At 42.2% G+C, this 14,740-nt stretch overlaps 1 protein-coding gene across 1 annotated transcript in view; it reads right to left on the bottom strand.

Moving 5' to 3' along the window:
- Positions 1-4,624: 4,624 nt before the first annotated feature.
- Positions 4,625-14,740, bottom strand: part of STAC (SH3 and cysteine rich domain) — a 69,756-nt gene continuing 59,640 nt past the window's right edge. Inside the window, exon 11 of the mRNA XM_015854249.2 lies at positions 4,625-7,545. Coding sequence (XP_015709735.1) covers positions 7,447-7,545 — 99 coding nt within the window. The 3' untranslated portion in view covers positions 4,625-7,446. The remainder of the gene's footprint in view (positions 7,546-14,740) is intronic.

Raw genomic sequence — 14,740 nt, 5'->3', positions numbered from 1 at the left:
AACCTTGCACTTTGTCCGTTGTGAACCTCATTAGTGTTCACCCGAGCCCAGCTTTCCAGCCTGTCAAGGTCCCTCTGAATGGCATCTGCTCCCTCGCACCGTAATCGACTGCACCACTCAAGCTTTGGTTGTCATCCAGGGCCAAACGTTTGTGTTGAGTGGGGTTGCACTCCATTCCCTCATGCCTGAGAATGTCATTGATAAAGATGTTAAATTAGTAGCATTCCATTCGCAAAGGTGGGTCCCAAGGATCAGGGACCCTTGAGGGACGCCGCTCTGTTACCGGGCCTCCACGCCTGGACATTAGAGCCTTGACCACCACCCTCTGTCTGCCGCGCCTTGTCCAACCAATTGCTTAATCCAAAATCTAGTTGTCCACCCCATCAAATCCACCTCCTCAATTTGGAGATGCAGGATGTGATGGGGGACCCTGTCCAAAGGCCTTGCTCAGGTCCAGGTAAATGACATCGGTCGCCTTCCCTTCATCCACCAACGCCGTCACTCCATCATAGAAGGCCACAAGATTAGTTAAGCATGACCTTCCCCTGGTGAAGCCATGCTGGCTGTCTCGGATCACATGCTCGTTTTTTATGTGATCAAGTGAATCATGTGAATGAATAGCAAAAAATTGCTATGCTGTTCATTTTCAGACCTGACTGCCTACAGGTATGTCAGCAGGGCCAGGCTCAGATCAGCTGGAGGTCAGGTTCTTTACACTCCAGTATCGCAGACAACAAAAGCACTAATGAAGGTCAGTGCTCCTCTTTTCCTTACTGCTGCTTGGACACTGGTGTGCATGGCAAAAACTGTATGGCAGGGAAACTTCTGGGGAACATTCTGACAGCAGATCAGATCTCTTGCAGAGAGGAATGTCCCCCTGCAGCTTGAATTGTCTCTGTAAAGAAGTATTGCCTTCGGCAGCAGGAGAAAGACTGAGGAGGAGAGATCTTCGCAAGACACAGGGAAGTGGCTGATGAGGATGTGGAATGAGTGCAAGAGAAAGCAAGGGCTATTTGGATTCATGTAGCATTTTTGGAGTGAAATATGGTGACAGAGTAATAAACAACTTGAACAAGCCGGTCACAAAAGTTTATTTTTGTTTCCCGTTTTTAGTTTGACCCATGTAACACTTGGGCCTCGGGGAACCAGACTTCTCCCAAAGGGTAAAAGAAATAGCATCTGATTTTCCCCTTCCATCCTTGGTCATACAGGCGTGGTCCCTTTCTATCCCCACTTTCAATGAGAGCTTCCAACCTGTCTGCAGAAGGTGCCTCTGTGAGAAGGCTGCTTGAATTTGGAGAGACAGCAAGTGTCAAACACTGGGTAGATGGCTCAGAAAGGCTTTTCTCAGTGGGACAGAGTGTGAGATAGCCAGAGTGCTGGTGAGAAAGGTGCTACAGAGAGGTGCCAGGGGTGGCCATTTTCTGTGGCCCACTTTGCAACACATACAAGTCTGACCTTAAGGTTTTGGGGGAGCAGAGCCATGCTATCTACTCTGTTTGCCTTCCGTTTGCTATGGGCAATTTTGGCATTCTTTTCCTGCAGTACACAAAAGGCATGCAGTGGCTGGTTAACACCATGACCATTTCCTGGAAGGCAAATGGTGGATAGAGGCTCTATTGGCTGGGGTTGGGCAGGCTGGGAAGGGTAGGGGTCTGCCATGTGCTCTAGGGCCAGGGTGTGAGGTGGGGGCTGCTGACATTCTGCCCAGACCCCCACCCAGGACAGGGCTGCAGGAACCCAGGGCACGTTGAAGAGGTTGCTTTAGTGCTGCTACTGGGTTGTGTCCTTTTAGTCAGGTTTCACCTTTTGGCTATGTCTCAGTTTTCCCTGTTTGTGATGCAAAGCTGAAATAACTCTCACAGTCTACTAGTTTCATGTAGTCAACCTCTGACCCTACCAGCTGGAAAGCCACTGGTAGCATAGTAATTACTCAGATGATGATTTACTTCATTCTAACAAAGGTAAATGTGTGCTCTCTCTTCACAGTGTGTCTGTGTCACTGACTGGTGCTTCTTTTTGTTGTTGTTGTTGTTGTTTTGTTCATTTGAAGCCCCTGGGAATGCACCCTGTCTTTTCCTCCTGACTTCCTCTCCTTCAAGCCTTCAAGGAGAAGTTATTTTCCATACCTCATTATTTCAAGGCACCTGGGTCAAAGAGGTGTGTTTTACGTGCTGTTCTGACACTGTTTCCAGGCTGCCCATTTTTATGCAGCATGCAGCCCTGCCTTTAGTGGATGGATCACACAGAGTTTGGAGCAGTGAGTGCCTTGACTGTGCTCAGTGCACTGCAGATTTGCAGTTCACCCGGCGGTAACTCTGAGTTTATGCTATATGCTTTGTCTAACACAGCTAATACTTGTCAGAGCTACACTTCTCTGCCTATACAGCTCCGTGTCTCAGTACTTGTAGGGCACTGACAACCACCCTAGCCTGGTGCTAAGAATACTAAGTAAAAGAAATCAGTTGTGACAGATTTTTAAGGGGACATCCTCTTGCCTTTGGCTTCATGTTACTGAGTACTATTACTGAATGTAAGGATAGAGAAGGATATGCATATCAACCTAGCTTTGTGTTTATGTAGTGTCTGTACATAAACGAACATCATCTTATTTGATAGAATGAGTGATGTTAATTTTCCTGGAGCTACTCAAGAAAAGGACATACATCTGAACCTGACACAGCCCTGATATAGTTCTTCCGGGCCTCTTTGTGGTGTGCCTGCCAAGTGCTCATTCCCCAGGCACATGGCAATTTTCTATATAAAGAACAGTTTTAAAAATAACCCATATATATACCTCTTAGATTCAGATTTTTTTTTTTTTTTTTTTCCTTTTTTCCTATGGAAAACTCAACAGTGTGATGATGATATGTAATCCCACATGGGAAAGTATATTCACTCTGCTTTGCAAACTGTAACGTGCACAGTCTGGATGGTAACTTGGGACTGCATTTTTCTGAAATGTCTGAAATCAGAAATGAAACACTTGAACCAGCCTTCCTGGGACTGCAGTCAGTGCGTGTTACTGTTGCCTCCAGGATTTGTGGGCAGGCACTATACTTGGAGGCAGACTTAGGGCCAAGCTAATATTTCCTGTATTCAGTGTTCTAAATTAAAACTTTCTTAGGATCAGTTCAATATTTTATTAAAGTTAAATGCAACATGTTCTATTGAGGAGGCCATTCTTGCCCACCAGCTTGTAAATGAAATTCAATAGAAAGGGAGTAGAGACTTCCTTTTAGGTTTTTTTTTTTCTTTTTTTTTTTTTTTTTTTTTTTTTCATTTCTAATAATAATAATGACTAGTAACTTCTGCAGTGTTATAAAAAGCATCAAACAAACACACAATACTCACTTATATGTATTATACTTACACATCCAGAAATCAGTGCTAGGAATTTCTCTGTCCTGATACAGAACTTTGCTCTGCAGAGGTCTGCATCCAACTGGCCAAGGATCATCATGATTGTTGATGGGTAGAAACAGGCACTTGAGAGGCACAATATAACTCGAGCAAAAGCAGAAGGCTTCAGTAGGTCACGTGAACCGTAATACTGAAGTGCCCATAACTCTCTTTTCTGGGGAAGGAGGAAAGCCAATTGATTTACTAGCTTAGCTGTAGACATTTTCTGTTAGATGAGGTAAATTACATCATTGAGTTTTGGAAGAATGATAACAGCGGCCAGCCTTTTCCAACATAATAGATGAACTTCACTCCCTGTGGCATTCAAAGATTTTTTTTTTTTTTTATGGTGGACTTAAATGAGAGAAGATTGATACGGTGAGCTGTATTTATTCGGTGTCCTTTAGGGAAAGAAATGTAATTTGAGTGCTCAGTATATCAGACATGTCTGCATGCATATAGGAAAAATGAGTAGGGTTCATTTTCCAAACATTTCTGCCTAATGCCATTTAAGACAACCTTTATGGTCCCCAGTGGTTTCTTTAGAAGGTCACGGTTCTTCCAAGTCTCCAGTGTCATTGCTCACTACTCTCGCAGTCTCCTCAGTCTATAATGGAACTCAGTGCAATATTTAGTCAACTGGATCTCAACCAATAATAACAAAGAGAAAGCCTGTGCTAAAGATGCATGGTGTTCATAGAAGTAAGTGTCTTAGTCCCCCTGGTGCAATGAGTGCATCTGACCATGCACTGCAGCATCTGTGGCTGAAGTAAGTCACCAAGACAAAGTGGTCAGGTGTTAGAGCAGGATGCTGATACACTGAGATACATAACATGTTGTTTACGGATAGAGTAAGTCATGTCTTGGGCAGTTCACCCTCAGCTCATGCTGGTCAATCTTCCTAGCACTTATGAAAATATTCTACAGCCAGTTTTATGCTGTGACGAGATGCCGAATGGCTTAAAATATAGTCTGATCTGCCAGAAACAAATGATTAGGATGGCTGCGCTGCAAAACTTCACTCTGAGTCTATGCATGCTACATACATTACAGAAGAACTGCTTTAGAAATGGTTTGCTAAATATGGCAAATGCAAGAGCTGTAGATTTGAAATGGCAATGTTCAGTGATGTCTGTTGCTGATGACTGTAGTAAATGCTCTCTGAGGTGGCTGACTGAAAATGATAGCGGCAGATGCAAAGAAGCCAAGAAACATACACTTCTATTCTCCTTCCAACCATTGCACATTCTTTATTAAGCAGAATATTAAGTGTGAACAGTATTCATCTCCTAAAGTTCAAATTTTCTGAGGAAACGTCAGATAAATTCCACTCCAGCTTTTTTTAACTGCTTGCTAACTCAGTATCTATTGCAAACTGCATATGGTAGGAGAAGAAAATAATGGGATACTCATCTGGATTCAGAGTAAGGCATCCAAAATTAATTTGAGGAAAATGTCCTCAATTCAGCAAAGTGCTTCAGCTTTAAGCGTGCAAATAGCCAATGAATCACATGCTTAAAGTAAGACTCATGTATGTGCTTCTTGCTAAATTAGGCATAAATTACATCTCCATATCGAACAGCAGCAAAAACCCAGTAAAAAGACAAAACAAAACACACAAAGGAAAGATAACCATGAAAGCTTTGGTTCAGAAGCAATGCTTGCTCAGACGTAATGCAGTCAACGTAGGGTTTGTTTTGTTTTACTCAATCACTTTATTGTTTATTGCTCAGTATCAAAAGGAATCAAACTGACATTGATTAAAGGCCATTGTGAGTTGTAGGTAATATTCATATATTTGAATTCTTTGAATTCTTTCTTTCTTGATGCACATTGTAGGGATAACTTAAAATCATAGAAGACTCAAATAGGGAATCACAGTATGATGCAATCATGTAAACAATAGCACATATGTATAGATTAATACAGATTTCCTTTGCCCACTTGTCAGGTCTGATAAAAAATAGCAAATATTTCAATTCTAACAAACATTTGAGTTTCTTGTTTGAACTGGTGAATATATATATATAAATCATATAAAGCAGAGTGGATTATCATGACTTTTTGTTTTGATCTTTAAGGCGTGTCAGAATCCTCCCTCTTCCTACTAAGTCTACTGGTTGCTTAGGAGAATGAGCTGAGAAATGTTTATTGTTTGCTCTGTAGGAAAGCCATTTATGAATTACTGATATTCCCATAGAGGAAGATATGAAATCAGATACTTTTGATCAGCTAGAAGGACATGAATTATTGGTGTAGACCATTTGTATTACAACGGATGATGTTTCAGCATCACCCCTGTAACTTCCTCCTCGGCAATTAAGTGATAAGTAAGAGTTGCAAAATGTGCCTCTAAGAGGCTGCAGCCTGATTTGCTCTGTGAGCTTCTGGTCATGTGTAGCACAGCACTGGATTTAATAAGGCTTTGCATAAGGTCAGCTGTTGGGCATCCCAACTATGAGACCTGGGCTGTGCAACACGGATTCAAACTGCCTCAATATAAGGAAGCAGAACAGACAGCATCTTTTTAGAAATAGTGTCAGCTGTGCAAAGGCCTGTACTAACCTGGCAGCATCTGGATTTCTTCTTGCAGTGTTGGCATTTAGGACATCCATTTGTGGCTAATTGCAGCAGTATTAAAAACTGGCACTCAATCTCAGGCTGGTCAAATAAGGCTTGAATTCACCAGGGAGCTTTGGGACAGGATTTAATCTCTATGTCATAATACATACAAAACTGTTTAAGTGTATTTGGTGCAATTGCATCCAATTAAATACTTGGAAATTAGGTTCGCTGTTTTGAAGCATCATAAGGCCCCTGCTTTACAACAGGATTGGCACCAGCTCATCTGTGTAAGTCTGTTTAGTTGCACTGGGACTGAGGGGGCTTACAGGAGGCGCACAGTTGTTAATGCCAAGGAGGTACTCATGTGAGTGAGTGATGAATCTGTAAAACTAATCTAGCAAATGAAGACGACGACTTTGTTGGGTGAAGACAATGCTAAGACACTCAGTGCCTTACTATCACAAGTTCTGGATTTCAGTACAGTCTTCACTTCTGCGTGGTGTCCTTTCCTAGTGTTTTTCAGTCTTCCAAGGGGTTGGTTAACTGTCTTATTTTTTTTATAAACAGGATTAATATATAAAATCTTGTAAGTGCAATAAACACAGAAAGGTACAAAACATTTCAAGCCTGTGGCACTCTCCCGGCATTCCTCCCATTTTCTGCCTCACCAGATGAGGGTGCAGGAAACACAGAGGGACACTTCCAAGAAGGCTCTTTAATCGGAGGGCAGGCCATCTTTGGGAGCTATGAGAGCAGCCATCACACCTGGCACACGCGGAGAGCTTTTGTTTGTATACAGAGAAAACAAAGGACATACAAGGTTGCTACTCTTTCATAAGGTAAGATTACACAGAAAGAGAAAGCTGCTGACCTCCAGGGCACAGTGCACTTCTTGAACTGACATCCACATGGTGACTCCAAACTGCTTTGATATGAGACTAACATCAGGAATAAACGCTTAAACTGGTTGGTTGATACAGTGGACAGAACTTAGAACTACAGCCACACTTTACCACAAGCATTGGGCTGTAGTACAAGGACAGTTGTTTGACTTGTATTTGTCCCTCCCTCCCAAACACACATCTCCAACAAGAAAGTAGTCCAACAGTTCTCTAAGACACAAGAACGAGACTTGAGTTTAGTCCTTCAGAACAGCTGTCTGTTTCCATCAGGGTTGCAATAGCCATCCTGCATCAGAAATCAGCCCAGACTTCTTTTTCTTACCTTTTTCCTATTAGTTTCCAAGGGCCTCTCATTTCCCTAGTGGTTTCTGACTATATTTTCTTTCAGTCATTCCACTTTTCTAATTTCTTAGTGTTGCTGTGGCAGTCTAAACGTCTTTTTCTTCTTGTAGTTGCAGTTTTCCCACTGTTTCCCTGAACATCTGCAAGACAGCCCATCTGGGTTGACACAGTGTGAGATGAGGCAGACAGGCATTGCCAACAAAGGGCTCCTACTGCAGCAAGCAGGCTGTTGCAATCAGATGTTTTCTAAGATGTCTATGGGGACAAAGCCTTTCTTCTTCCCACTGTATACTTTGATGAAGCCATCGTGTTCCTTTTCTGAAGTCACGCAAATCTGGATGCAAAGAAGGTAGGAAAATAAAAATCTCTTTCCCGTGATGAAGAGACAAATCATTGAAGTAAAGGCTATTTATTTGGTAGGCTGGACACTGTGCTAGTAACTTCTATAGGTAGAATAATCCTTTTTAGGCTCACTGCTTTAACAAGAAACTCAGAGTCATATGTTCAGAGCATTACCAATTCCCCCTGACTCTCTGAAGTGCCACATATAAATGAGAGACATTAAAATCATTCACACCCTCATACAGGATCAAATATTTTGAAGCTCAAATTGCGACTTCAACCTACTGTAACTATCATGATTTAGTTGTCTGTGTATGAGATGTGGGTAATTCAGATCATGAGCTATCAGGCTCCCTCAGCAGCTGATGAAAAATAATCACAGTGCCAAGGTGGGTCACTCACAGCAGCTGATCTGAATGCAAGCATATTCTCTTTGGAATATTTAAGGAACCCAGGTGCTTCTCAGATGGGTAATGAGTTATGTTATTCACTCAGCTCTCTCACCTACAGGTGCCCAAGTCTATTATGGATACCAAAGTATGTGACCTGAATACAGCTCTGCGAGTGTGTTTGCACAACTACAGTGCCTAACAGAGGTAATCATGATGGAAACTGTATGATCTTCACAACAGTGCAAGCACTACATCATGTTAAGGATCTGCATTTCCTAGAGACCTTTGTGAACTCAGGTATTTCCACTGTAGGGCCCATCTGAGACTACTTTGGCAATAGATGAGCCATTTGAAAGCACTAGTACTTTGGACTGGGCACTTGAGCACAGAGGCATAAAAATAAAGATTTTTTTTTTTCAAACATCTATACCAAAGAAAGACATATTTCCTATTATTCATTTACAGTTTAAAAATAGGCAAAAAATTTGATGGTGCTATTGAGATCAACTCACTGATTTCTCGTGATGAAAGTGCCAGGTCTTTTAAGCCCTGTATCTGGATTAATACTCACAAAGGCTCTATCTGATGGGTGTTTACGGTGTTTAGTTACAGCAATTCAGAGAGCATGAAATGACCCCAAATGGCTAAAAACGTTTCTGACTAAATGCATTCCAGCATGACTCTTACAAATTGCACGGTGACACCTAAATAACATATCTCAACTGTGGGTCAGATTGTCCTCTTATTGCTACATGCCTAAAATTTGCTAGTAATAATGATGCTGCCAGTGGGAAATGAAAGGATATATGAAGGAGGCGAAGATGTTTCATATTTGCCATCTCCAGTATTTGGAAATGGTCAGGTGTATCTCTGTAGGTGAAAAAAAGGGTTTGGAAAACACACGTGTTCATTAATATTCTTAGGTTACCTACTTAATTCTAATTGAATTGCATTCCTGGGGCAGAATGCCTGAGCACACCAGTAGAGTTGACATCCAATTAAAGCAAAATAATGCATTGTTGTTTGAGCTAAATCACACAGAAAGAGAGGGAGAGGGATGTAATTGATGCTGTTTTTGTTCAGGTACTGTTGCAAAAGAGTCTAGCTAATTTTGTGTGATGAATCCCTAGCACAGTAGCAGCTCCCTAGGCAGTCACATCATGACTTGAAGCAGAAATGTGTGTAACAGAGGTATACAGGAAGATTCTTCTGAGTATTACGAGATGTTGGTCTGTCTTTGAGGAAGACTACGAAAACCTCAACAACTAGAGAAAAAGCCTGGAACGAAGCATGAGTTTAAAGTAGGGAAGAACATCTTGATTGAAAGATGCCCATTCTCAGTTGATCCCTTTTGTAGGCTCTCCATAATGGACCTGGCTTGTTAAAAGGAATGCCTGACGCCATCACTATGTTACCTCCTAACTAAAGAAGTCTGACAGACTCTTCCCTGATGTCTTGCACTGTAAGCAGAATGATTTGTGGACAAAAGAAAAACACAGAACTTTCTGAACAGAGGTTTTCTTTATCCTTGGAGTGGAAAACGGACGTCAGATTTGAACTTTAAAAATTGTTTTCATTCTGCTGCTGCTATTCAAGCTCTCCCCGATATCAGTGGGAATGCTCTGCTATAGCAATAGCTGTAGGTCTTCACTGGCTATGTGGGAAACAAGGTCTTTCTGCAAGATTTTGTCTTGCTCCCCATACTAATACATTAATACATTAATCAGTCTGCACCCTCACAAATTCCAGCTGAAGTTCTCTCACACTAAGCCCTAAGCCCTGCATGTGCCAGCCCTGGAATGACAGAAGGTTTTCCCACTCTTTCCCAAAGGCATGTGAAAGGCAGGTTGAGCCCAGCTGCAGTATAACACACTTTACTAGTATGGTACAAGTCAGGAGTTCTCCAGGGCTGTAACAGCTGCTGGAGCTTTGCACAGCTCTGGAGATGCTCCAGATTCTGCACTTTCAGAAAGGAGGGAATGCAACCCCACCTTTGGCCACGTTTGTCCTCATCGCCTTTTGTGAGTGCTACCAAGGTTTCCATCCACAAGCCTTGGGATCTGAGTTTCTTAGGTAGGTGTAAATCAGGAGGTTTACAGAGTTTTGGGCTCCACCTGATGAATCAGCTGTCACTGAGGACTAGCCCTGGTGACAGCAAGTATGATGGTTTTGAAGGCACAGCATGCCTAAGCTGCCATCAGACACCCACAGTTCACTGCATCCAACTGGAAACTGCTTGAAATGACAGCTACTCAGGCTGGAGTGTTCTGGGGGCAAGGTGGCTGAGCAGCTATTCCCCTGTGAACTTGGCAGCTACACAAATGAGACAAACAACGTGCTTTTTTTTTTCTTTAGAAAGAAAATAGAAAGTGCCCTGGCTCAAGAGTTTATTAATGGAGTAGGCCGTGGGATAAGCAATCACATCTCAGGCTATTTCTCAGTCATCAAGGGATCTACAGAAATAACTGAAAGTGGGATCTGGTATTATAAAGTCACTTTCTCACTCTTTCATCTTGTTTTTCTAAAAAACCCAAAACACACAAGAAAAATAAAGCAAACAACTGCTCAGATCCTGATTGATGTCTGAACTTGTCAACATCTGCCCTTGGAATTTCTTTATGCCTCAGCCCTCAGCAGGGGATATACAAGCAATCAGCAAATGATCCTTCAAGCTGCTATCAGAACTCTTCTGTGTTTCTAAGTCCTGTAGCAAATTCTCTTTGTCCCAGAGTAACTTTGAACTTGCTCTAGTTTTCTGTAGCTGTCTTTTGCTTATCTTCTCTTTCACATATTTCACCTGTCTGTCAGTAACAGGCTAGTTCTGATGAGACAGGAATTTGCTTACGAGGACAGCACAGCTTGAAGAGCTGTTCTGGAGCCTGGAGACAGTGCCAGGTCAAGAGGTCTGAAAGCTCACGCCTTCTGCTTGTCTCTAGGAGTGACAGCACAGGGACATGATGAGTTTCATCTGCTTCTGTCTATGCACTGAAATTCTTGCCTAAAAGCAAGCTCTGTGGATGGAAATGATAGGTAACTCAGTTCTTATGCTAATTTGGCTACAATGTAAAGTATGATGACAGGTTTTATATCAGCTGCTTCACTAGCTTTCAGACCAAGAACACCAGCTTGTTCTTCATGTGACATTTGTTCAGGGTTTTAAAGATGACCTGGATACAAAATGTGCTGTGCTCAGGTTCTAAACTCTTCCACAACTTGTGTGCCACTCAGTGTCTCTGACTGAATGTCCCAGTTAAACAAGACAAGCATCAGTGCAAATGTGAGACAGCTGCAGAGAAAGACCCTTTTTCCTTCAAGCCTAACTGTGAAGGGTAGCATCTCTTTCAGGGGAGGATAACTTCAGCATTGCTTTCCAATCTGGGTTTGTTTCAGTAGTGCAACTGATTTTCAAAGGCAGCTGAGTCATTCTTTAAGAAGTTCAGCCCCTTCTGGAGTACCTCAGGATGAAAAATGTGGGGACCTAGTGCAATTCCCAGGCAGCAAGGTGAAAATCCAGACACCAACAAAACATATGAACTAATGAGAAGACCTGAGGCAAGTGAATCCCCTGGGATTGGAGACCCAGGCTGCAGTCCTGCCCTGTTGAGTCCAGGCTACAGGATGAGAGCCTTTGCCTGGGTCAAAGTCCATTTCTGTGCTCTTCTCAGGGTGCTGGATCAGATCTGAATGTAGCTGCTGATATACACATACCTAAAAGCCACTTATTATGAAATGGGAGCAACTGGGTGCAGGGGAATTATGCCCTGGGGACAGCAATGTTAACAGCACTGGTTTGGAAGCTGCAGCCATCACAGTTATGGCCTTTTTTGCAGTCATTGTGGAACCTGGATGGGAGATGCTTTCTGCACCAGGGCTAGTTTTCATCAGTGACATTTATAGAACACATCCTTTGCAAAATGGATCTGTTGCACTGACCTTTATGTAAACTCACAGTCCACATTTGGACGAGGCAGAGAGTTTCTGACTGCTAATCTCGTTATAGATGTCATGGCTGGGGTCGTTTCTGTTTCACAAGATCACTTGTGCAATTCAAAATCAATAGTGTTATTTAATCACGAAGAGCTGGGTCCTAATGTGGTTTACATTTGTACGCTTGTAGACGTCAGAGGGGATGCCAGTAAAGGGTGTGAGCAGGGTTTTCTTAAAGAGGGCATTTCCTGTATTTAATTAGGATACTAGAAGAGAAGAAGCAGCAGACATTCAAACAATAGAATATTTTATCTTCTTTAAAAACAAGGCTAAGTCTGCCTTTCTCCTGCACATATCAGATTGAGCCCTACAGTGCCCAGCCGCCTTCTACACTGGTTTCAGGAACTGTCAGCACGCCCTGAACTCCAAGATGTCTCTGAAGCAGTACTGCTTATTCCCAGGCTGAGTTTCATATTCCATAGTGAATTTTTCAAGGAAACCTTTGTGAGGATAAACCCGTGTGTCTTGCATAAGACGTGCAAATGTGCTGCTTTGTTTTCCCCTCAGTCTTGTCCCTGAGTGTTGGCCTTGCCAGAAAAATCTGCGTGAAGCTGAAAACCCAACACGCTATTCACAGGACATGAAAACAACAAATGATTCCAGAGAAAGCCTCACCTACTGTGCTTCAAACTTTGAAAATGTCTCTGCTTGCCTGAAATGGAGCCATAGATTCCTTTGTGTAAAAAAAAAATACCCATCATTTTTTTTTGCCTTTTTCCTTACAAATACAGGCTCTCAACTCGAGAACATTCACGTAAGGTACAAAAGAGAGGGAGACCTACAGTATAAACCATGGATGTTATGAACCATTATACTGAAAATTCATATTAAAGGCACAGGATAAGTTTTCCTGTTAGCCTTCATCGTAAGAATGGCTCTGAACCCCTGTAAAAACCCTGAAGAATTTCCCCCAGTGAATTAACACAATAAAATGAAGACGATCTGCCATACTATAGTTACAGGAATTTATGAGACCAGTTAATGAGTTTTTCTAGCTAAAGTGAGACTTGACAGGAATTGGTAGCAATGAATAATTTCTCCTCCTTGCTAATCTAAAACAAGCCAGTGCTTTGTATGTAGTACATATATTGTGCTCCCAGGATTCCAAATGCTGTGAGACAGCTAAAATGGCTGCTTAGATCCCACAGAAATCCCCAAGCAGAATGAAAAAAAAAGAAAGGATTCTGCAGAACTTTTTCCAGAAGTCCTATTCAGATGACTTTCTTTTTTTTTTTTTTTCCATGTCCTCCTTTATGTTTAACTCTCTCAGTGGGAGAAATAAACACTGGGGAAATAAAGGATAAAAAATAAGAGAAATACCTGGAGAAAGAAGGAAGGAAAATTGAACTTAGAAATATAAAATAAATCTTTGAAGTAAAAAATTCCTAGTAACAAATAACTTTTCTTTCACAGCACATGTTGTTGTTCCTCAGGAAAGGAAGCATTGTTCTGCTACAAAAAGAAAAAAAAGGGGCAATAAATGGTGCCCTTGAGGAGTTGATCTCTGAGGCAGGCACAGGTCCTGTGGTCTGGTCTGGCTTTGGGTGTCCCTGTGCCCATGGCCCTATGCTGCTACCACATGTTGACCCTGTGCAGGTTGCCAGCTGTCACTGGGGACTGTCACACGAGGCTCAGCCCCTGTATGGGACTACAGGGGCAAGCAGATGAGTTTCTGGAGCACATTCAACCTCAAAATTACTCAAAATGGCCTTGAAGTTTCTTGAACATCCCCTTTTTAAGATAATTTGTGTGAGGATGGAACAGGCTCTCACCACCCTGTGCTCATATGCTGGTTCAGCCTTATTTCTGGCCCCCTGCTTTAACTAGATTTTTATTTCATGTTTGCCCTCAGCATCTCTGTGTTAGAAAGGTCTAAAAAAGAAAAAAAAAGAAAAAAAGAAGAAAAAAAAAAGAAAAGAAAAAAAGAAGAAAAAAGGGGGATGGACAAATAGGATGGATTCATAATCCCATTTTTACCACCTGCCCTACCACTGACAATGCCTCGCTCCTCACTGCAAACTCCATTGTGAGCCTATTATGATCTAGGGAACTATAGGAAGCTTTTGTGTTCAGATGCTGCTGCCAGACCTGCCCACTTAAAAACTGTGGTCTTGTGAGAAATGAGGCAAGAAACTGCACCCTCACTGTCTGCAGGAGCAGTCACACTGACAGAGTGGATATGGTGTGCCTGCTGACAAGAAAGGACACAGACTGCAACTCTTCCTTTGTGCTGGCAAGCAAATCTCCACGCTCCCATTTCCTCAAGCTTCTGCATTGTTAATCCTAGAGCACAAAAGGTGCCAAACCTCCAGTCTGGCTTTGGTAATGATTTCTTCCCTGTGTGCACAAATATAAACAATAAAAAGAAGAGCTGGGTAAAAAAAAAAAAAAAAAGTTAGGCACATTATCTCTTTCCAGTAAATTAAGGGCTGCCAAATGTACTAAGCACACAGCAGTTAAAATACATTCCTGTTACTGTATACTATGCCTTCCTTAAAAAGCTGTGTATATTTAAGGACTGTTAGCATTAGTGTATTACGCTGCGCCACAAGGCAGCAGCAAAGGTACGAGTTAACCTTACCCACTGCTGGAGTGAAGTATTACAAAAGTTCTGCATGGAAAATATGTAGTCCTGGAGTCCACCCTAATGCTGATTTCTGCTCCACTTTGCTAAAATCAGTGGCTTTCCAGGCACTATAAGGAAAATGCCTCCTGGTGATGGGATATACACTGCCAAGGGAAAGGAAGGTGGAACAAAACCAGGCTTTGCAAAATACAGTGATAGAAAGCCAGCTTCCTGTTTTGTGC

The sequence above is a fragment of the Coturnix japonica genome, chromosome 2 (genome assembly GCF_001577835.2).
Source record: "Coturnix japonica isolate 7356 chromosome 2, Coturnix japonica 2.1, whole genome shotgun sequence".
In the NCBI taxonomy this organism is placed as follows: domain Eukaryota; kingdom Metazoa; phylum Chordata; class Aves; order Galliformes; family Phasianidae; genus Coturnix; species Coturnix japonica.
This window is presented reverse-complemented; position numbering and strand designations above follow the sequence as displayed.